The sequence below is a fragment of the Pongo abelii genome, chromosome 14, assembly GCF_028885655.2.
Source record: "Pongo abelii isolate AG06213 chromosome 14, NHGRI_mPonAbe1-v2.0_pri, whole genome shotgun sequence".
Taxonomy (NCBI): domain Eukaryota; kingdom Metazoa; phylum Chordata; class Mammalia; order Primates; family Hominidae; genus Pongo; species Pongo abelii.
Window position 1 is genome coordinate 117,363,406 of NC_071999.2, and position 24,158 is coordinate 117,387,563.

At 45.2% G+C, this 24,158-nt stretch overlaps 1 protein-coding gene across 17 annotated transcripts in view; it reads left to right on the top strand.

Moving 5' to 3' along the window:
• The first annotated feature begins 11,124 nt into the window (after window positions 1-11,124).
• The window catches only part of ARHGEF7 (Rho guanine nucleotide exchange factor 7), a 191,973-nt gene continuing 178,939 nt past the window's right edge, over window positions 11,125-24,158 (top strand). For 4 of the 17 annotated variants that reach the window (XM_054529244.2, XM_054529241.2, XM_054529242.2 and 1 more), the window contains exon 1: window positions 12,057-12,300. In XM_054529244.2, the coding sequence (XP_054385219.1) occupies window positions 12,136-12,300 (165 nt within the window). In that variant the 5' untranslated portion in view covers window positions 12,057-12,135. Of the gene's footprint in view, window positions 12,301-24,158 lie in introns of all 17 variants that reach the window. The other 13 variants (XM_054529245.2, XM_054529255.2, XM_054529253.2 and 10 more) reach the window with 8 other exon arrangements.

The window sequence follows — 24,158 nt, forward strand, 5'->3', positions numbered from 1 at the left end:
CAGTTAAAAGGCACTGAGTGGCAAGTTGAATAAAGAAGCAAGACCCAACTATATGCAGTCTACAAGAGACCTATCTCACTTGCAATGACACTCATAGGCTCAAAGTAAAGGGATGGAGAAAAATCTAGTGAGCAAATGGAAAACAGAAAAAAATCAGGAGTTACAATTCTAATTTCAGACAAAACAAACTTTCAACCAACAACGGTCAACAAAGACAAACAGAGGCATTAGACAATGGCAAAGGATTCAATTCAACAGGAAGACTATCCTAAATATATGCACCCAACATAGGAAGACTCAGATTGATGAAGCAAGTTTTTACAGACCTATGAAGAGACTTAGATGACCACGCAATAATAGTGGGAGACTTCAACACCCCACTGACAGTATTAGACAGATCACTGAGGGAGAAAATTGGCAAAGGCATATAGGACCTGAACTTGACATTTGACCAAATAGGCCTAATAGATATCTACCGAACTCTCCACACCAAAACAGCAGAATATACATTCTTCTCATCTGCACATAACACATACTCTAAAATCAGCCACACAATTGGCCATAGGACAATCCTCAGAAATGTTTAAAAAACTGAAATTATATCAAACACACTCTTGGACCACAGTGCAATAAAAATAGACATAGAAATCAATTCTAAAAACATTACTCAAACTCATATAATTACATGGAAATTAAACAACCTGCTCCTGAATGACTTTTGGGTAAACAATGAAATTAAGGCAGAAATCAAGAAATTATTTGAAACTGATTAGAACAAATATACAACATACCAGAATATCTGGGACACAGCTAATGCATTAAGGGGGAAGTCAATAGCATTAAACATCTACCTCGAAAAATTAGAAAGATCTCAAATTAACAATCTACCATCACACCTAGAGAAACTAAAGAAACAAGAACAAATCAACCCCAAAGCTAGTGGAAGACAAGGAAGAGGCAAAATCAGAGCTGAACCAAAGGAAATCAAGATGTGAAAAACCATAGAAAAGATCAATGAATCCATGAACTGGTTTTTTGAAATAATAAATAAGATTAACAGACTGCTAGCTAGACTAATAAATAAAAGGATAAAGAAGATACAAATAAACACAATGAGAAATGACAAAGGGGACACTGCCACTAAACTCACATAAATACAAAACCCCCTCAGAGACTACAATGAACACCTCTATGCACACAAGCTAGAAAATCTAAAAGAAATGTATACATTCCTGGAAACATACAACCTTCTAAGATTGAATCAGGAAGAAACTGAATCCTTAAACAGACCAATAATGAGTTCTTACTGAATCAATATTAAAAAGGCCACCAACCAGGAAAAGCCCAGGACCAGATGGATGCACAGCCAAATTCTACCAGATGTATAAAGAAGAACTGGTACCATTACACTGCAACTATTCCAAAACATTGAGGAGGAGGGACTCCTCCTTAACTCATTCTACAAGCCCAGTATCATCCTGATATAAAAACCTGGCAGAGACACAACAAAAGAAGAAAACTTCAGGCCAACATCATTGATGAACATAGATGCAGAACTTTTCAACAAAATCCTATCAAATCAAATCCAGTAGTATATCGAAAAGCTAATCCAACACAATCAAGTAGGTTTTATCACTGGAATGTAAGGTTGGTTCAACATATGCAAATCAATAAAAGTGATTTTATTTTTATTTTATTTATGAAAAAAGCCAAAAACAAAACCACCTGGTCATCTCAATAGAAACAGAAAAGGCTTTTGATAAAATTTAACATCCCTTCATGTTAAAAACCCTCTACAAACTAGGCATCGAAGGAACATACCTCAGAAGAATAAGAGCCATCTATGACAAACCCACAGCCAATATCATACTTACTGGGCAAAAGCTTGAAGTATTTCCTTTGAGAACCAGAACAAGACAAGGATACCCACTTTCACCATTCCTATTCAACATAGTACTGGAAGTCCTAGCCAGGGGAGTCAGGCAAGATAAAGAAATAAAAGGCATGCAAACAGGAAAAGAGTAAGTCAAACTCTCTCTGTTTGCAGAAAATATGATTATATACCTAGAAAATCCATAGTCTCTGCCCAAAAGTTCCTAGATCTGCTACACAATTTCAGCAAAGTTTCAGGATATAAAATCAATGTACAAAAATCAGTAGCATTTCTATTCACAAACAATGTCTGAGCTGAGATCCAAATCAAGAACACGATCTGGCCAGGTGTGGTGGCTCATGCCTGTAATCCCATCACTCTGGGAGGACAAGGTAGGAGGACTGCTTGAGCACAGGAACTCAAGACTAGCCTGGGCAACAGAGGGAGACCCTATCTCTACAAAATTAAAAATTAGCTGAGTGTGGTGGCTTGTGTCTGTAGTCCTAGCTACATGAGAGGCTGAAATGGGAGAACTGCTTGAGCCCAGGAGGTTGAGGCTGCAGTAAACCATGATCACACCACTGCACTCCAGCCTGGGTGACAGAGTGAAACCATGTCTCAAAAAAGAAAAAAAAAAAAAGGAAAAAAAAAAGCAAATGCAATGCCACTCACAATAGCCACAAAAAGAATAAAATACTTAGGAATACAACTAACCAGGGAGGTGAAAGATCTTTTCAATGAGAATTACAAAACATTGCTCAAAGAAATCAGAGATGACCCAAATGGAAAAACATTCTATGCTCATGGGCAGGAAGAATCAATATTGTTAAAATGGCCATATTGCCAAAAGCAATTTATAGATTCAATGCCATTGCTATCAAACTACCAATGATATTCTTCACAGAACAAAGAAAAACTATTTTAAAATTCATATGGATCAAAAAAATGGCTCAAGTAGCCAAGGAAATCCTAAGCATAAAGAACAAAGCTGGAGGAATCACTGTACCTGACTTCAAACTCTACTACAAGGCTACAGTAACCAAAACAGCATGGTACTGTACAAAAACAGTTACCTGGACTAATGGAACAGAATAGAGAGCCCAGAAATAACACCACACACCTACAATCATCTTATCTTCAACAAAGTCGACAAAAACAAGCAATGGGGAAGGGACTCCCTATTCAATAAATGGCTAGTCATATGCAAAATATCAAAACTAGAACCCTTCCTTACACCATATACAAAAATCAACTCAAGATGAATTAAAGATTTAAATGTAAAACCTAAAACTAAAAACCCTGGAAGATAACCTAGGAAATACCCTTCTGGACATAGCCCTGCCAAAGATTTCATGATGAATATGCCAAAAACGTTGCAAAAAAACAAAAATTGACAAATAGAACCTAATTAAAGAGCTTCTGCACAGCAAAACGAACTCTCAACAGAGTAAACAGACAACCTACAGAATGGGAAAAAAATAATTGCAAACTATGCATTCGACAAAGGTCTAATATCCAGAATCTACAAGGCACTTAAACAAACTAATAAGCAAAAAACAACCCCATTGAAAAACGGGCAAAGGATGTAAACAGACATTTTTCAAAAGAAGACATACACACGGCCAACAAGGATACAAAACAAATGCTCAACATCATTAATCATTAGAGAAATGCAAATTAAAATCACAATGAAATATCATCTAACACCATTCAGAATGACTATTGTTAAAAAATCAGAAAATAACAGATGCTGGCAAGGTTGTGGAGAAAAGGGAGCACTTCTACATTGCTGGTGGGAATGCAAATTAGTTCAATCATTGTGGAAAGCAGTTTGATGGTTTCTCAAAGAATTTAAAATAGAAGTACCATTTGACGTAGCAATGCCTTTGTTGGGTATATACCCAAAGGAATATAAATCGTTCTCCCACAAAGACACATACACATGCGTGTTCACTGCAGCACTATTCACAAGAGCAAAGACATGGAATCAACATAAATGTCCATCAGTGGTAGCCTGGTTAAAGAAAATGTGGTACATATACACCGTGGAATACTATGCAACCATAAAAAGAGGAGATCACATCCTTTGCAGCAACATGGATGGGGCTGGAAGCCATTATCCTAAGGGAACTAATGTGGGAACAGAAAACCAAATACTACACTTGTTCTCACTTGTAAGTGGGAGCTAAACATTGAATACACATGGACACAAAGAACGGAATAACAGACACTGGGGCCCACTTGAAGTTGGAAGGTGGGAGGAGGAAGAGGATCAAAGGACTGCCTATCAGGTATTATGCTAATTACCTGAGGGATGAAATAATCTGTACACCAAACCCCCATGATATGTAATTTACATATGTAACAAACCTGCACATGTACCCCTGAACCTAAAATAAAAGTTAAAAAAAAGTATGTCCATGAGAATTGACATTTCTAATAGACAAAAAAGGTGGGAACAGGAAAAAGTTTAAAAACTCAATTGGCTATTGGGAGGCTAAAATGGTAGGATTGCTTGAGCCTAGGAGTTTGAGACCAGCCTGGGCAATAGAGCAAAACCTGTCTAAACAGAACAAAACAAAACAAAACAAAACAAAACAAAGAAACCTCAATGGGGCACAGTGTGAGTCTGAAAAAGTAGCTAAAGGGAAGTTTTTTGTTTTTGTTTTTTGTAGTTTTGGGAACAGTTCTGTGGCCTGATTGTGGTATTGGTTATAAGAATCTATGCATGTGGCAAAATTTATAGAACTGTCTACATACATAGACATATAGTGCATGTAAAAACTGGTGAAGTCCAAGTAATGTCTATAGTTCAGTTAATAGTATTGTACCCACATCAGTTTCCTTATTTTGAAAGCATACTCTGGTTATGTGAGACATTATCATCAAAGGAGCTGGGTGAAGGGCACACGGGAATTCTCTCTACTTTTTGAAACCTGTTGTGAATATAAAATTATTTCAAGATAAAAAATGTTTTAATAAATTATAAAAACTTTTCATAATATAATTGCATTTTCTCTTGAACAGAGTGTACACATTTTTTCATAAGTTCATAAAATATTTAAAATCCTAGCAAGTTTTAGAAAGTAGGAATATATAGGCTTGATTGCCTAATCTCAATCAATGGCCAATGAACTCTGAAGTCATTGATAATTAAGAAAACATGTTCCTAGATAAAGATTTGGTCAAAGAGGGGGAACCCTCACACAGGGAATGTAATTTAGTACCGCCACTGTGGAAAACTGTATGGAAGTTCCGCAAAAAACTAAAAATAGAACTACCATATGATCTAGCGATCCCACTGCTGGGTATATATCCCAAAGAAAGGAAATCGAGCCAAGCACGGTGGCTCATGCCTGTAATTCCAGCACTTTGGGAGGCCAAGGTGGGCAGATGACCTGAGGTCAGGAGTTCCACCAGCCTGGCCAACATGGTGAAACCCCGTCTCTAATAAAAATACAAAAATTAGTGGGGCATGATGGTGGGCACCTGTAGTCCCAGCTACTCAGGAGGCTGAGGCATGAGAATTGTTTGAACCCGGGAGGCAGAGGTTGCAATGAGCTGAGATCAGACCACTGCACTCCAGCCTGGGTGACAGAGAGAGACTCTGCCTCAAAATGAAACAAAACAAAAAAACCAAAAGAAAGGAAATCAATATATCAAAGAGATATCTGCACTTCCATGTTTATTGTAGCACTGTTCACAATAGCCAAGGTAATGGAATCAACTTAAATGTCTATCAACAGATGAATAAGATTGGGTGCGGTGGCTTACACCTGTAATCCCAACACTTTGGGAGGCCAAGGTAGGCAGATTGCTTGAGGCCAGGAGATCAAGACCAGCCTGGGCAACATGGCAAAAACCCATCTCTACGAAAAATACAAAAAAATTAGCCAGGCATGGTGGCACATTCCTGTAGTCCCAGCTACTTGGGAGGCTAAGGTGGTAAGATCACTTGAGCCAAGGGCGTCAAGGCTGCAGTGAACTGCAATCACGCCACTGTACTCCAGCCTAGGCAACAGAGTAAGACTTTGTCACAAAACAAAGCAAAACAAAACACAGATGAATGAAATTTTTAAAAAGTGGTATATATAAACTATGAAATTTTGTTCATCCATACAAAAGAATGAAATTTTTTTGTAGTAACATGGATTAAACTAGAGGTCGTTTTGTTAAGTAAAATAGGCCAGGCACAAAAAGACAAATATGGCACACTCTCACTTATGTGAGAACTAAAAAAGTGGATCTCATGGAGAGAGAGTAGACTGGTGGTCAGCAGAGGACAGGAAGGGTGGAGGGGAGCGAGGGATGAAGACAGGTTGCTTAATGCATACCAAAATGTAGTTCGATAGGAGAAAGAAGACCTAGTGTTTGACAGATCAGTAGAGTGACTATAATTTACAATAATCTATTACATATTTCAAAATAGCTAGGAGAGAATAATTCAAATGTTTCTAGTATAAAGGAAAGACAAATATTTAAGGTTATGGATATCCCAATTACACTGACTTGATCTTTACAATAAATCTTTATATGAATGTATTAAATTATCACATGTAACCCCCAAATATGTACATCCATTATTTATCTATTAAAAAAAATTGAAAGGATTTGGCCAAACAGGAAATTGAAAGGGAACTTATAAATCCCCTTGGAAGCAATGGAAAAGAATGTACTTTCTCATAAAACTCATGGGACACAGTGAAAGTTATATTTAGAAGGAAAAGGGTAATTGAGCATTCATCTTGAGAAATGAATAAAGGCACTGTGAAGAACTAGAATGGATCTGAGATTTTACCCTACTCACAAACTAATGCAGTCAGCCACAGTTTCATGGATGCTGGAAGAAGACACGAGACTCCTGGGTCAGAAACAAAGGACCATATGAGCCCTGGCTGAGCAGGCAGCATGGACTTCAGGTTCATAACAGGCTCCTTGCTTCTAAGTCCCATGAGGCCATGCAGAGGTAGCCCAGGGGAAGGCTGCAGGCATGGTGGGCTTGTGTCACAGCTAAGGGACCTCAAGCTTGGGCAACCCTAGTCTTTAAAGGCACTGCAAGCAAACCTGCTCAAACTCTCCCAGAGAGAGACATTTTTTTAATCTACTGGTTGGCAAGCAAATTTGTCCTCTGCCCAAAAGGGGAACAATATATCTACTTTCCAAGGCTGTTTGCTTTAAAAGACTTTTGAAAAGATAGGCTGCAACAAAAGCTGTCATTACCTCTGCTCAGATATTCAGAAGTGGGAGAGACTCATGGAGAAAGGTCTCCCAAGAATTCCAAAAAGAGAAATTAAGAAGAGGGAAATAAGAAATGAAATGCATCAAATGTGTTTTTCAAAGTCTGTGAATTCATAATGGTATTCAGAGAAATCACTGGTCTCCTCTGCAGGATGCTGGAGCACCAACTCATGATGCTGAAAAGCAGTAAACAATGGAAAATGAGTGAGCATTTTATCTTGCCTTTCCTGTAGGAACTACATTTCAGAGTACACATATAGCTGATAAAGAACAGTACCTCTTGCAGAATTCTAGCTGAAATATAACTGAAGGACTATCAAGATATGGCAATTCTGAATGAAACACTGAATCTAGTAGGAATTACGAATAGTTGCTGAAGCAAATAGATGATGATGGGTGGAATCATAACGGATGGATCTGGATAGTAACACCAGAATGCACCAGTCGATCCTAGCATCACAGAGATCCCAGGACACCACGTGCCTTCTGAGTGATGTGATAGGAAGTTCCACTTCCCCTTCCTCTCATGTAATATTTCTGGGGCAGGGTCCTGATTTCTCAAAGGGCACTATTGTGAGTTAAATTGTCCACCAAAAGATATGTTGAAATCCTAACTCCGAGTACCTGTGAATGCAACCTTATTTAGAAATAGGTTCTTCACAGATACAATCAAGTCAAGATAAGGCCATCCCAGATCAGAGTGGGTCCTCATCCAGTGACTAGCATGCTTATAAGAAGAGAGAAATTCAGACACTGACACAGAAAGGGAGAGAAGGCCATGTGAACACAGAGGCAGAGATTAGGGCAATTCATATCCAGTCCGAGGAGGTTCCCTTGGATGGCTGGCCATCCACAGAAGCTGGGAGAGAAACCTGCAGCAGATTCTCCCTCTGGGCCCCAGAAAGAACCAATCCTGCCCACACCTTCACTTCAGACTTCCAAACTTCAGAAATGGGAGAGAATGTATTTCTTTTTATTTGAGCCGCCCAGCTTGTGAGACTTTGTTATGGCAGCTCCCAGAAATGCATAGGCCCCAGTAGGACTGCAGCCCAGGTTCCCATAGCAATAACCTGCCATCAAGGCAGCCTTGTGTTTAGCTTCTCCCCTTCCCTGTCCCATCTTCCCACTTTCTCCTTTGTGCTTTTCATGGTCACTTCCCAAATAGGCAGCCTGCACTGAAGCCCTGGCTCAGGGTCTGCCTTCGGGGGCAGGAGGGGACAGACCAAGGCAGATGGTATCAGAGGGGACCTTGGAAAGCAGATGCCCAGGAGGAGAATCCCAAGACACATCTCTCCCCAGCCAGATGGCACGGCCTTAGGACACTGTGTCAGTCAGCGTTCTCCAGAGAAACAGACCAATAGAATCTCTCTCTATTGACCAACTGATCAATTGGGAGAAAGGGAGAGAGAAGGAGGGGAGAGAGATTTATTATAGGGAAGTAGCTCATATGACTATGGAGGTGGGCACATCTGCTCTGCACGGGGCCCACAGGCTGAAGAACGAGAGAAAATCCTCCCTTACTTGGGGAAGGTCAGTCTTTTTTTCTATTCAGGTCTTCAACTGATTAGATAAAGCTCACCACATTGGGGAGGGCCATCTACTTTACTCAAATGTTCATTACATCCTAAAAACCCCTTTCACAGACACACCCAGAATAATATTTAACCAACTGTCTGGGCACCCTGTAGCCTTGTCAAGTTGACACATAAAACTCACTGTCACAGATGCCATTGTTGATGCGCCATGAGTGGCAATCTCCCACGCCCATTCTGCACCATCACAGTGACTGCACCTCTCACCTGTGCGGAACTGGCATGTGGAGCAGGTGCGGTGGAAGCGCTGGCTTATGAAATAACGCTAATGCCTGCAGTTAAATTGTCCCCCAAAAGATACGTTGGGCTCTGCTGAATCAGAGGTCACTGATGGCGGAGCCCTCAATCCAGAGTCCATGGGTAAAGTCAGCCTTCCTGCCCTCTGGCCAGAAGGTGCTGAGACCTGTTCCACTTGTTTCTCAAGGGCCCCCTAGGGAAACAGAGCCCTAGTGCTCATTTTCACCCCTTGACTGCCTTACCTGCTTCACTCCCCTTCCTCACTGTCCTTCCTGGGGTCACTCCCTAGCAAGCTACTTGCACCCAATTTGTTGGCTCAGGGTCTGCTTCTAGGGGAAACCTAACCAGGAGAAGCGTCTTGTTGGCATCATGTTTCATAATATACTATACTGGCCAAATGCTTTCGGATCCTGCATACTCCTCCAGCCACATGTGTTGATAAATTAATGTTTCCTACCTTGCGTCTTTTAATTTTAGCATTTGATCATATTTATCCCAAATGAATAGGACCTTGTTTCATACAATAACACACAGCAGATACAATGAGCTGCATAGAGCCACTTCGTAGTGCATTCTCCAATCCAGACGGGGTCCAACTGGATGAAGGTAGTTCTACAGGGAGTGATTACTACCTACTCTAGGTAAACGGTCATCTGCTTGTCCAGCTTAAGTTTGGAGTGGATTTTGCCTTATTTTTTAGATTTTGGCATTTTTATAGTGACCCAACACACGCTGAGTTGGCAGGGTTCAGCTGAGCTTTGGGTGGTAACTGGTTTGCAGTTGGGTTTGTGGGTGAACTCCTAACAGTGATGTGGAAGGTGCCTACCAGGCACTAGCAAGCAGCCAAGCTGGGTGTGAGGCTGACATCCTCTCATTAGAGACGAAGGAAGCGAAGCCCCAGGCTTGCGTGGAAAGCCGTTCTCCACCTCTTGAGGCAAGTCCAGAGGAGAGCCACGGAAAGGGCTAAACTCCTTAGACAATAGTCTTAACTCGAGCTAACCCAATAGCCCAAAAACAATGGGCGCCAGATTGCATTCCGCGTGGCCTCTGTGATAGGAACCTGGAAAAGTGCTAAGGAAGGTTTAACCAAAATGCCCACTTTGGATACTAAAACAACTCAATTAAGCACCTACAAATATCTAGCTTTGAGCAATGTTACTTTCTAAAATCCCTTCCAAGTAAACCCTTTTTCTGAAATTAATAAATATCCAACATAAAAGAACGCAACTAGTAACCATATAATGTTTAAAAGTCTGGGCTTCTCCCCACCAAGAAAAGACGAGTTGTAATACCTGGACTGTGGGTCTCCAGTCCGACAAGAATTGGCTCTCTGCTTCACTGGTCCCCTAAGGCCACTCCCTAGAATTGGCTTTCTATAGGACCATTTAACTGAGTCTATTTCAATCTTACTCAAGTCTACCACCTTATAAGTACCAAGCCGAATTTAGCAGGGTTCGAAATGGTAACGACTGCATTATTTCTCTAATTCAGCAGTAAGGAAAGTGAACAGAAGTCTCGGTGTACAACCACCCCCCGGGTTGACATCTTTCCTTCCATGAAGACACTGGGTACAAGCCTTGATGTAGCTGTTAATTGCCCTTCTGTTTCCTAGAAAGCTTATAGGGCAGCAGTAGGAAACGGGTTAGGTATGCCTTTGCTGGTAGGAGTCGAGCTTGGGTCTTATCTCTGGCACTTGTTCGGCATCTGATCAGTAAAAGGGGACCATGATGGGAGACGAGGCAGTACACAGCACTTTGTGAGGGTTCCTAACCAGTCGCTGTTATCACTGAGCACATTGTCCTCGTAATCCAGAATTCATACTGCCATTTGAATATTTTTTGTATTTGTAAAGAAAATTTTAACCACTTAACTCAAGGCTAGAAAGAAAAGCAATTAGTGATTGCAAGAGAAATCCACCGGCAGAAGGCAGAGGGAGACGACTTAAGCCTCTGATTATTTTTGGAAGCTTTATATGCTTTCTAGCCTTTGTCATTGAATGGATTAATGTATGTGCCTGGCATAGAGTAAGTGCTTTGCTTGTTAAACTGCCCGCGGGTCACAGCGAGCAAACTGGGGGAGCGCCCAGGGACAGTGGATGGAGTGAGTGGAGACCCGTGTCCTTTTAAGAAGAGGCTCCATTTCTCCTCGCATGTCAATGTGTGCGTGTCACCAGTTGTTCGAGGAAGCTCGCGCATGACGCGACACTTGCCGTCTGGGCTCTCCAGGTTCGGCCTGCTGCGTTCACAGCCCAGATCTTCGGCGTCCCCGAGACGCAGCCCGGCGCCCGGCCCGGCCCTCCGCACAGCCCCACTTCAGGCCACGCCGTTTCCTTGACCTTCCCCCGGCAGGGTCTGAAGCGTCACCGTCCGTCTAGAGCAGAGTCACGCATGCCCCTGCCCTGCCGGTGAGGTCGGCGCCGCGCTCGGGAGAGTCGGTTCCTCCCGATTCAGACCCATATGGCTTCCGATGGAACCATCATTTGTGTTCCGTAATGACCCGCTTGCAAGGTAGCAAAGGGAGACAAACGTCTCGTTTCAGCCTCTCCCCGCCACCTTGAAATAAAACCGGCAAAAATAAAAAGAGCATTCTGGGAAGTACTTCATCATTTCAACGCTCACGAATTCAAAACATAAACAAAGGGTTCCGAGTGCCCCGGCCAGGGGCGCGGGGCGCGGGGCGCAAGGCGGGCCCGGGGCAGGTGAGCGCAGGTGCGCGCCCGCCCCCACCCCCAGGTCCCCCCGGCTCCCTCCCCATCCGCTCCCCGCTCCCCTTCCCCTTTCCCTTCCCCGCCCGCTCCCAGCCGCCGCCGCCGCCCCGCGCACGGCCTGGAGCGGAGGCTGCGCAGGGCGCGGGGCGGCGCGGGCCGGGCGCGGGCCGGGCGGACGGCCGCGTCTTTCTTCTCCTGGCGGTGATGTCATTGGGCGACGGCGGCCGAGGCCGGGGGGCGGCGGCGGGGGCGGCGGGCGCCCGCAGGTTCCCGAGCCGCTCCTGAGAAGGCGCCTGACAGCGGGCCGGGGCGCACGGAGAAGCGGGCCGGGCTGGACCTGCTGGGCCGCGCCGAGCCAATCGCCGGCGCCGGCCGCTCCATGGGCGAGGAGGCGGCGGCGGCGGCGGGGGCGGTGGGGGCCGCGGGCCGGGCCGCCGCTCCGAGGTGAAGGCGCGCGCCCCTCCCCGCCTGCCTCCCGGGCCGCAGCGATGAATTCCGCCGAGCAGACCGTTACGTGGCTCATCACTCTGGGGGTGCTGGAGTCGCCCAAAAAAACCATCTCGGACCCGGAGGGCTTTCTGCAGGCGTCGTTGAAGGATGGGGTGGTCCTCTGCAGGCTGCTGGAGCGCCTGCTCCCCGGGACCATCGAGAAAGTAAGTCCCGGCCCGCGCCCCCACCCGCGCCCCCCGGTCCGGCCCGCTGCGGCCCGGGATGCGCGCGGAGCACCTGAGGCCGGCCGCACTCGGGGAACCAGTGCGCCCTCCTTTGTGCGCGGAGCGGCGGCGCGGCCGGCGCCAGGACCGTGGCGGGAGCTCGGGGGGCGCCATTGTGTGCGGGGCAGGGGGAGGGGGCCGGGGAGGGGTCGGGGGGAGGGGCGGCGCGGGCGGCGGGGGTCCCCGGGAAGGAGAGTGCACCGCAGCGAGGAGACGGGGCTTCTGCGCCGCCCGAACGCTAAGTTGCCCTCCGCGTGGGGGGCCGGCCCCGCTCCCTGGCAGCAGCCGGTTCGGAAACCGCGTTCCGACGCCGTGCGGCTCACTCCGCTGGCTTTGTGTGGACAGTTCTTGCCGGTGGCGTTGCGTGAGTTTCGCCTCCCGGGTTAATTGACCGGTTGCTCTGTATTTTTAAAGATGCACGCATCTGTAGCTGAGGGCTGCGCTGTGAAATGATCTACTACTTTCCCCTCGAGAAAATTCCCCACCTATCCGAGCCGAGAGGACGGCAGACACAGGGTCTAACTCCTGGCACTCTTCAAGGCTTGTTTAAAATTCTAGATTTCGTTCCCAGGTCCCTCCCTCGTTCTGAACAGAACCTTTAGTCCTGCAGGCACTGCTTCTCCCTTCCGGCTGGTGGTTCCCAGGCTGGAGCGTGTGAACCCTGACCCGAATCTCTGGAAGTGATTAAAGTTTGTTTTCCTCGCCCACAAGCCGGCCAGCGGGGCCGAGGAGACAGGAGAGCTTCCAAAAACGATGTCTCCCTGTAGCTCAAAATACTAAAATCTTATTCCCAGGGTGTTTCTTCGGGGGGTGGGGTGGGGGTGGCCAATATATAGCATTAAGATCAACAGTTATTTAAAAGTTGTTAAATATAGAAATTGAAGTGTACCATAATTAGGAAGAAGGATTTCAGTTTTTAAGTGGGCTATATTGGCCCCCATACAGGATGACAACAACTTGTAAATAAAATGCCACGTAAGTGACTTGAAAAAGTAAAATGTTTAATTTTATTCATACACATGTACATGTTATCTTGCTACATTTTAAATGAGGTCAGAAAACATTTTATTTAATATGAATTTGGCTTGCATTCCAGTTTTAGGTATTTTTCTTACTTGGAACATCTTTATGAAAACAGAATCTGCATATTAGAGTGAATGGCTGCCTGCCTGTCCATGAGATAAAAAATGTTCCTTAAAAATGAACCCGATGTCACAGTGAAATTATGATTTAAAACAGGAGGACTAAGGAGCAGGATCTGACTTTCAAGGCATTCAGAATACTTTGCTGTTTGGATACTGGTACCTCTGGTAATAAAAGACAGATGTTGAAAAGTGTTGAAATGCATGCAAAGTTCACCAAAATAGGCTTAAATAAAATTCTGTTCCATCTCTAAGAGCAAAGCTTTAAGAAATGTCATATGCTGCATTGATAAAAACATGTCGCCATCAAAGAATATGTTGTTTGGCATATTAACTGTATTAATATTGATTGGCTGACTTCAATAATCATTTTCTTTTAAATTATAGAAAGATTTTCCTAGAAAACAGTAGCATTCATTTCATCTCTGAAACAACAAAGAGAAGAACGAATAAAATGTTGAGCTTGCAGAAGCCAAGTTGAAACAACTCAACATATTCTAAAACTACAGTCATTTGGAAATTTCTTAGGTCAGAGCTGTTTTTGATTCCCTCTGAGCTCCAGTTGGTTTGTGTTAAACTGACTCTGTCACAATGAAAGTTTAATGTCAAGGCAGCATATTGTAGACACAGTTACTGGTTCTCTGGAGTTCAAAAGTAGGTTTTTGGAGTAAAATATTAGCCATTTTCTGCCTCTGAGATCCCTGTGTTTCAGAAGTTTTGTGAGCTTTTTCCATTTCCTAGGCAGAGTTATCTGGGTTTCTTTCTTTCCTTTCTTTCTTTCCTTCTTTCTCTTTCTTTCTTTCTGTCCTTCTTTCTCTTTCTTTCTTTTCTTTGCTTTCTTTCTTTCTTTCTTTCTTTCTCTCTCTCTCTCCTTTCTTTCTTTCCCCTTCCTTCCTTCCCTCCTTCCTTCCTTCCTTCCTTCCTTCGTAGAGATGGGTTCTTGCTATGTTGGCCAGGCTGCTCTTGAACTCCTGGCCTCAAGGGATTGTCCCATCTCGGCCTCCCAAAGTGCTGGGATTACAGGCGTGAGCCACCACACCCAGCCAGTTATCTGGGTTTTTGGTGTTTTCATGCTTACCAGATAATCTATGCCACAAAGCACACATGCTGAGTAACTTTTACTTAAATGTGGGCATGTGAGTCTGAGGATGTTTTTTCCTTAAAAGGAAGCATTTGGAAACTTAACTGCATGTTCATGTGGACATGACAGGGGCTTCACTTGACCTCTGCTGCAGGAGTGCCCCGACAGCCAGGGAGCGGAGGGCAAGGGCCTGGAACCTTCGCCTCTGCAGGCTCGCAACCTGACATGGGCCATGAGGCTGGGGATGAGGGCAGAACTAAGAAACATGGCTGGGTGCCTCGGGCTTCCCATATGTCTTTTATTAAGAAACCATGTCCTAATGTGTTTCTTCCATTACGCTCATTTGTTCTGTTTCAGAGTTAGGAAGAGGGTGGAGGGAGCAAAGAGGACGTTCACGGAGTGTCAGATTCTTCTGCTCATTTAAAGGAAACTTTCCACCCAGGTTCCCGCTTTGCTTTTAAGGTGGAAGGTTAGACAGTGAGAAGATGGAATTATAAACTTTACATGAACAGTTCAGAAAAGAGACGCTTTTCATTATACTGGACAGATGTTTTCTGCTGTAGGGGAGAGGAAAATGGGATTAAGAAGTTTTCCCCTTCTCTGTATCTGGAGATCCTGCACTTTGGTTTTCTCCAGGAGGGGTCAGGATGTTTGGCTGGGCTGCCCACGTCTTCGGCTTCCCACACTCCTCCCGTGAGCATACGCTCTCTGAGGTCATGACGTCTAGGGAGCCCTGGTAGCCCTTTTCTCACAAATTCACTTTAAACATCCCTAGGGTATTTAGTCAAAGGAGGTGAAATCAAGATAGGTGAATTTTAGAGGATGGAAAATTTCTATAAGACTAATACAACACATTAAAATCATGGAAATCATGAAATGCTCTTTTAATTTCACTTGTGAATGCAACAAATGAAGTCTCTTAACTCACTATGAAAAACTCAAGGAACTTGGTTCTTTCTCTGTGTGTCCCAGGAGAACAGAACACAGAGAACCTTCCTGTGTAATCCATGTGATGTGCTCCCGAGAGACCCTGGCTAGGTGTTTGTGGAACGTAATTGAAAGTCAGACGCTGCCTCTGGTCTTAGTGCTGGATGTGGAGGCATTTGTCTCTCAGCTCTGGAGGCCCAAAGTCTGGGATCAAGGTACCTGCAGGGCCTTGTGCCCTCAGAAGGCTCCAAGGAGGGGTCTGTCCCAGGCCACTCTCAGGCTTCTGGTAGTTCCTGGCTTGTGGCAACACAAGTCCAATCTTCACATGACGTCCGTGCTGTGGTTTCTTCTTTGTGTCCAAATTCCTCCTTTTTAGCAGGACATCAGTGGAATTGCATTAGGGGCACCCTACCCCAGTATGGCCTCATCTTAACTGATTACATCTGCATTAACTTCATTTCTGAATAAGGCCCCATCCTGAGATACTGGGGGTTAGGACTTCAAAATATGAATGCTGGAGGAGCACAGTTCAGCTCATGACAGGTTGTTTCTGCATTTGAACCAGATCAGTTTATTAGCTATTGATCTGATTGCACAATGCCAGGTGCTAGGAGAGATTACAAAACCTAAATAATAGAGTCTTGGGGGTTCTAGTACAGAAAACATAACCCGAAAGACAAGAACAGCATGAGGCAGAAGGAAGTCAAGAGTCGTAATGTCAGATATGGATGAGAAGGAGCAAAAGAATCGAGGAGCTAAAAAGACCAGCATTTGAGCAGGTCAGACCCAAGACTTTGCTGACGTGTGGGTAAGAATATGGTTTGCATTTCCCAAACTGTAACCTGGCAGCCCTAGGTGATTTTCCACAGGCTTGCAGAAAATCAGCAAATCTGATGTCGCATAGGAAAAAGAAAATACTTTTTTCCAGGTGAACTGGAGACTCACTTTCTGCTCAGTCTTAGGATTCTGGGGTTGGTTAGGGGCTGGGGTGGGGAGAAGCAGAAGTGCTCACCTGCTAGAAATGTGCCTTTTCTCAGGTCCTTTGGCCCTAAAAAGAACGTGGTAAGTGATCACATGTGGTGGTAGGGTAAGGTTGTCACTCAGGCCCGTGACCTGTAGCTGTCGTAAAGACTTGTTGATTGGCTAAGTCACTTATAGAGAAAAGTTATAATATGGTATCTCCAGACTGTGTTTTTAAGGAGACTTCTTTAAACCCTGCAAACTGAATGATTAGTTATATCAAGTTTCTTCTAACTAAACTACTCTGAATATGGTTTCAGAATAGTGAATTTTGCAATAATAAACATTTCCTTTTGAAGCCTGTGACTTTATAGTCCTGTCGCAACCCTGAACCAGTGTGATTCTTGTTTGAGTTTCAGGCCTAGGGAAGAAGGTAGCTGGAACTGCATTTGCTGGCTCACTAAAAAGAAAGCAAACAAACTGAAATTCAATTTAAATCAGGAGCGCCTGAAGAGATTTCCTGAGAACCAGACTAGAAACTAGTGTTTATGTTGCCATCACACAGACACAGGAGTGCACACACACATAAGCATACACACACGAGTACATGCGCACTTGCACATGCACGTGCACACACGAACTTATGCACACACACACATGCATGCCTCACAAACATGCACATATGTAAACGCATGTAAATACACATGCACACATGCACACACACACATGCGTGTACATACACATGCACACACGCACACAGACACGTCTGACTGGGGTTGAGGGAGTGGGGGAAGGAGTGCTGGCACATGTGGCATTCCATTTTCTCAGGGGCAGCTGTTCTGTGAACTCTCCAAGCCCAGTTCAAAGGATGCCGTCTCAGGACCCGGCCCTCATTCTATTAATAGAAGTCACTCCAGAATCTGCCTGCTTGTCTCCTTTCTTTAAGCACTGCCTGCCTTTCTATACATCTTCTTAAAAGAGAATAAGCTGTCCGCCCAGCATGGCAGACAGCATGCTCCTCTCATTTGTAGGCGCTGTCCCTCGCAATACCCATACTGCAGATGAGGACCCTGAGGTCTGGCAGTTAGCTTTGCCCCAGGTCATCTGGCTGCACTTGGAGGTGGAAGATTCCAGCTCAAGACTGTGACCTTTCCCATGGAAAACAAGACTGCTTCTGCCACCTATACTGAACTTAGGGGAAGATTGGCAACCACTGCCTTCAGAAATTTACAAACCAGATCAGGAAACGAGGTGGAGGCAGCAGTGTAACTGAGCACCCAGGCAGGACAAAAGTGAGGACTGGAGGAGGTGGCTCAGGTCACCGGCCACAGGGGCAGAGTGGGAGCCCTCAGGAGTGCCTGGAGCCACTGCTGGTGTCTCGCTTCTCGGGACATCTGGAAGCAGCTCTGCCCTTCAGTGGACATGACCCCAAAGGAGCCCAGGGTAGGGCCCCTTGCCCTGGGGGAACCTGCAGAAGCTCCTGCAGAAGTCTGTGTCTGGGCCTTCCTCCCCGGCCGCAGAACGTGAGTTCAGTGTTCCTGTGCCATCCAATAACTCACTGTAGTTCCTGGGCTTCCCTACTCTGTAGGGCCTACTAGATTTCCACTTAGTCCAAGATTTCAAACAATGTGTGCATCTACACCACACACACTTTTAAAATTCAAGTACTATGTACACATGAATGTCTCTCTCCCTTTAGAGGCCACTGATCACTCTAAAATATAAAAAGTAGAGGTGATGGGGGCTGTGAGGTGAGTGGGGGCAGAGCTGTTTGTTCTTGTGTAGGGTGGATTTTAGCCGTTTGGACTGGAGTCTTGTGTGGGCTTGATGCCCACGCGTCTCTCACTGCACGAGGGAGGTGGTAGAGGCACATCATCCCTTTGGGCACACAACTCTACCATGTGCATCGCTGGGAGCTGGGAGGACTGGCATCCCCCGAACCCGCGGGTTCCTGCCTGGAGACACTGGGAGACCCGGTCCTCTGTGTGCTTCAGAGTCAGGCACACCTGGCTTTGTTCCCGCAGCCATTTGCTCTGTGACTTCTGGCACCTGTCTAACCTCTTGGAGTCCTAGTTTCTTCGTCCTAAAAATGAGATGAATGATATCCACTGGTGGGGGCAGTGAGGTCATTGCCAGGGTAAATGAGTAGATGTGCTGGGCACAAAGTAATTCCTCAGTACGCAGTAGTTACTGTTTTGTTGATTGACACTGAAAGCCTTCCCCATCGTGTCCAGAAGACTCTAAGCCAAGATTTGAACCTCAGAGCCACCCAAATCCAGGAACACTGGTTAATTCTCACAACAGGGTAGACTCTTGCAACTTTCGGGGGCTGGCAGCCTCTGCATCCCACTCTGGACAGACCACCATTGTCTGGGTTGGTGGGCCCGCTGAACGTGGCTTCCAGGGCCCTCTGGTCAGCGCCAGATCTGGGCGCAGCTGCTGAGTACACACAGCTGCTGGTTGGGGAGCAGGAGGGCTGAGCGGGTGGACTCAGGTTTCGCTTATATAAAGTTTCATGCATCAGCAGGGCCGGGAGTCAGAGATGGGAAGTGAGGGCCAGCCTGCCCCACCTGGTGTCTGCAGAGAGAGGGCTTTGGGGCTGCCCCTGGGCCCACTGCTTCCCGGGTACAGCTTCTGGCTTCTCCCTCCTTTATCAGTTCTGTCAGGTTAAGTTAGGAGAATTAATCTCTTGATGTTTTTATATTTCTAACTTTAGCTTTGAACTTTTAAGGTTTGATGCACCAGACTGGCAGTTCTCAACCCTGTTTTTGCAGGATGGTGTCATGTCTGCTGGGGTCTCAAGGCGAGGGGGTGAGGGGAACTGAAATGGAATGTGTGCACAGTGTATTTCAAACACATGTATGCGAATTCATTTAATCATCCCTTTTACCAGGTTCCTACTGCGTGCGTGCTAGTGACCCACATCACACGCATGGAAGCGTACGCATGGATGCCAGCCATGCCACGTCTTCAGGCAGGTCAGGAGAGAAATGCTAGGATCTTGGGTATAAAGTATTTGTGAGTTCTCAGGATGAAGGAATGTAGAGTCATCCAGCCCAGACGCCTTCTTTTGCAGATGGCTTCACTGAGGGCACCTGCCTGTGGTTGTGTAAGCTGTGTACTGCCCAGTCTTGGGAGAACCGTTCACACTGTAGTCTAAGCGAATGACTCCAAGGCCTGTGCTGGGAGGCGGCCCTGGGATACTGTGTATAGAGGTCAGCCTCCCAGGACACAAAGCAGAGTGGAGAAGGGTTGGGGTAGATGATAGAAGTGGCCCCAGTTCTCCAACCCTCCCATGCCCCTGGCAAAGTGCCTTGTAGCGCCTCCATCAGGAGGTAGGAGTCTGCTTCCTCACTTCTTGAATCTGAGCTGTGACTTGTTTTGGCCAATGGACTGTGGCAGAAGTGACCAGTGTCAGCTCCTAGCCCAGGCCTTGGAAGGGCTTGCACTTTTCTGCACTCTCTCAGGCCGTGTGTCTACCTCCGAGGAGACCCCAGGGCTTGGGTGCTGGTGGTATGTGATCACATGGAGGAGAACTCAGTTGTCCCTGCCTAGGCCATCCCAGACCTATCCATAGCCAACCAACCTCAAACATTGATGAGAGCCCAGCCAGGGTCAGCAAGCTGCCTGCCCTGCCCAGAGCAGGCACAGCTGCACCAGCAGGCCCGGGCCAGGCTGACTCGAGCCGGCCACTGAGGTTTACCATGGCCATAGATAACAAATCACACACACACACACACAAGCCCATGCCATTCTTAACTAGGGGACATGCCGATATATGTAAATACATTCCATCCCAATCACAGGAGTGCTTGTACCTTTGTTTAAAATACCCTCTCTATCCTTTATTTCCTTGATAATTTCCTCTCTAGTGTTTTCTCTATTCTCATTTTTTAGAAATCTTATTAAGACTAATCAGAGATAATATCTATTGAGTGCATACTGTATGCCAGGCACTGTTCTGAGGACTTTGCTCACAATAATGGATTTAACCCTCCTCACCACCCTATAAGGGAGGTGGTGACAGGATCACCCCCATTTTCAGATTAGGAAACGGAGCTCCAGAGCGGCTGGTAACTGGCCATCGTTGGCTGGAGGGCTGCGCCCCCCCGGCCCCGCCCCCTGCCTGTGTGGCTGCCAGGCCTCCTGGGTTGAATCTGTCATTTGCTGACTTTCCACTTGTATCTTTCTTCTCCTTTTAAAAGACATTTCCTTGACTTTATCTCCCAACTTTTCTACTAACATTTTTTATTTTGACCTACTTTGGCTATTTTTTTTTTAATTTCTAAAAGTTCTTTTTTCTTGTTATCTGGTTTCTCTCTGTTTCTTCCCTTTCAGTCAGTCCCTTCCTGTTTCTGGGATGATTCCTCTCTTCCTGTGAACATTCATTACAGTTTCCTTGAAGGGTGATTCCTTCCCTGCATTCACTATCTCTGTTTCCTCTGAGTCCTCTTGTGCAATTTTTTTTCCATGTTGGAGATTTACTCAAACATCAGATGATCTTTCAAGTGTGAGGCCCTCAAAATGACCAGGAAGTCCTGTGTGACTGCTGGGGCCCAGGGACACGCGGGTCTTGCCGTGGGGCAGCCTAGCAATGCCCAGAAGTCTGGACCTGTTGGACTCTTCTCCAGCAGCCATGAGTCTCTCCAGAGATTCCTCCATCTGCTGCCTATCAGCAGTGTCCATCCTCACCTTGGCTCCATGCTAGCCCTCTCCAAGTTCTGGCCTCTTTGGTTCACTTTTCCCCAGAGAATAAGCATCGGACCCCTGCAAGGATGGCAAGAGGGGTGGCCAGCTGTGATGGGGCTGGGGCCCCTAGGCCTGCATCTGACTCTCAGACAGGTGGCTTGTCTACCACCTGGGAGGGTGCACGTGCCACTGGCTACTGGGATGGGACCTTCCTAGTCTCTGCTGAAGCCCCACCCATCCTCCGTCTGCTCCCTGCCTTCGTAATGGTGGCCTGGGGATAGGTGTCTTCTAGATTTTTTGTTTTGTTTTGTTTTTTAGACAGAATCTCACTCTGTCACCCAAGCTGGAGTCCAAACTCGGCTCACTGCAACGGCCGCCTCCCGGGTTCAAGTGATTCTCTTGCCCCTACCTCTCGAGTAGCTGAGGCTACGGGTGTGCACCGCCATGCCTGGCTAAGTTTTGTATTTTTAGTAGAGACAGGGTTTCACCATGTTGGCCAGGCTGGTCTCAAACTCCTAACCTCAAGTGATCTGCCTGCCTCGGCCTCCCAAAATGCTGGGATTACAGATGTGAGCTAGAGCGCCCGACCAGGTGTCTTCTAGTTTTATTGAAGATGAAGCTTGTGTTTCTTGTTCTCCTGGCTGTTTTGGAGGATTTTTTTTCAAGAGAAGTGAGGCTGAAATAATTTTACTGTACTGCTTTGGACCTGGAATCTTTCCATTATGAGAGAAAGAGAGAGAGTGAGAATATATGAATGAATATCCATGTCCTACGCCCTGGGTTTCATATCTCTTCTTCTGAGTACTTTAAAATTACTAGAGAAAACAAACTGAAAGCTGGTTGTTTGAAATGTTCTTTTTTTCTTGTTGCTTGGTATTTTGTGCATAACTTTATTATTACACTTGGAGCAGTTTTTTTTTTTTAAGGGGCTGGTGGTCATCCTATTTTTTCTTTATAGAAGCTATATATAATTCAGAATCTCAAAAAGTGTATATAAAAGAAACATAAGCCTCGTCCAGTTTATATTAAATTGTTTTTGTCTAAAATGGGCATCCACAGTTCCAAGTGTGTTTGGATTTGCGTGTTCTCTCACCATGAAGCCTTGTTCTGACAGTGTGATCTGTTAGCAACGCCTTTAAAGTGGTCCGGTTTTGATTATTTGTAAATATTGTGGCCAGTGATGGCTTTTCTCCCTCAATTCTGAGCGTCTCACTACTAATTTCCTATGCCAGGATACTTTTTCACCAATGTCCTGTCCTTAAAGTAGCTTAAGTTTGTAAGGGACTTTTAAGTACCCATTTGTAGTTAGCAGATTTTTCAGATGTCTTTTTTTAGGGATACAGATTTTCTGAAAAAGCCTTTTGCTTTCTGAACACATGCCAAAAGATTGTGGCTTTGTCATTCACTTTAAGGAAGAATGCTACAGTGATTTTGATAGGAAATTGGGAGATTCAGAGGATATTCCTGGTTCTGATTGTGTCTGGCTCCTCAGGAAGAGCGAGCCTCATCTGCCCATGTGGAATCGGTCCAGGCCTCTGTTTACCTTGAGCAATGTCATTGAGGCTTCCTCTGTGGTGCTTAGGAAAGTGCCTTAAGACCTGGGTTTGCCTCATTGATCTCATAAAGCACTGGTGCTGGTGACAGATTTCTTCTGGTGGAAACACATTTTCTGGTTATAGTCGTCCCTATTTGTTAAGGATTTTTGTTTCTTTTGAAAATAGGCTTTAAGGCTGGGCACGGTGGCTCACGTCTATAATCCTAGCACTTTGGGAGGCTGAGGTAGGCAGATCACCTGAGGTCAGGAGCTCAAGACCAGCCTGGCCAGCATGGTGAAACCCTGTCTCTTCTAAAATACAAAAATTAGCTGGGCATGATGGCAGGTGCCTGTAATCCCAGCTACTTGGGAGGCTGAGACGGGAGAATCGCCTGAATCCGGGAGACAGTGGTTGTAGTGAGCTGAGATCGTGCCACTGCACTCCAGCCTGGGCAGCTGAGTGAGACTCCGTCTCAAAAAAAAAAAAAAAAAAAAAAGGCTTTAACTAAATAGAATATGGCCAAATTCTTGTGACTTGTGACAAAGGTTAAACTTCCAGAAAGTGCCCTAGAAGCCATAATTTTCCATGATAAGAGACTAGAATGGAATGTCTTTCAGACTTTATCAATTGATGACAAATGGAGAAAAATAAAAGTTCATTTATGGCACTTCTGACCAAGCTCATTTCCCTAGATTGAATCTGAGTAATTGCAACGTCAGCTATCTAAGGTTGGCTCTTCAAACAAATAACCTAGAGTCATAAGCACACTGTTTATGAATTGCTCAAATGAAATTCTGGGAGCGAGACACCACTCACCCTGCACATAGTTAAATCTTTTGTTGCCTGTAATGGAGCTTCCACCTTAAGAAACTAGAAAAATAAGGGCAAATTAAACTCAAATTAAGTAGTAAGAGAAAGAGAACAATAAAGAACAGGATGGAGATTAGAAAATTACTAGCGAGAACAAACAAAACTGAAAGCTGGTTATTTGAGAAGAATCAATAAAATTGATAAACCTGTTTGTGGACTGATTAGGAAAAATGGGGAAAAGACAGAAATTACCAATGTAAGGAATCACCACGGATCTTACAGATATCGAAAGATAATAAGTGGATATTAAAACATTGTTATGCCAACAATTTCTACAACTTAGATGAAATGGATAACTTTCTTGGAAGACACGAAGCTCACTAAAGAAGAAATTGATAACCTTAATAAGCCTACATCTATTACAGAAATAAATTTGTAGATAAAATTCTTCTCATAAAGAAAATTCCAGGCCACATAGTTTCACTGGTAAATTCTACCAAGCTTTTAAGAAAAAAATAATAGTAATTTTACACAAGCTCTTCTAGGAAATTAAAATTGGGCCAGGTGCAGTGGTTGACATCTGTAATCCCAACATTTTAGGAGGAGGATTGCTTGAGGCCAGGAGTTTGAGACCAGCCTGAACAACATAGTGAG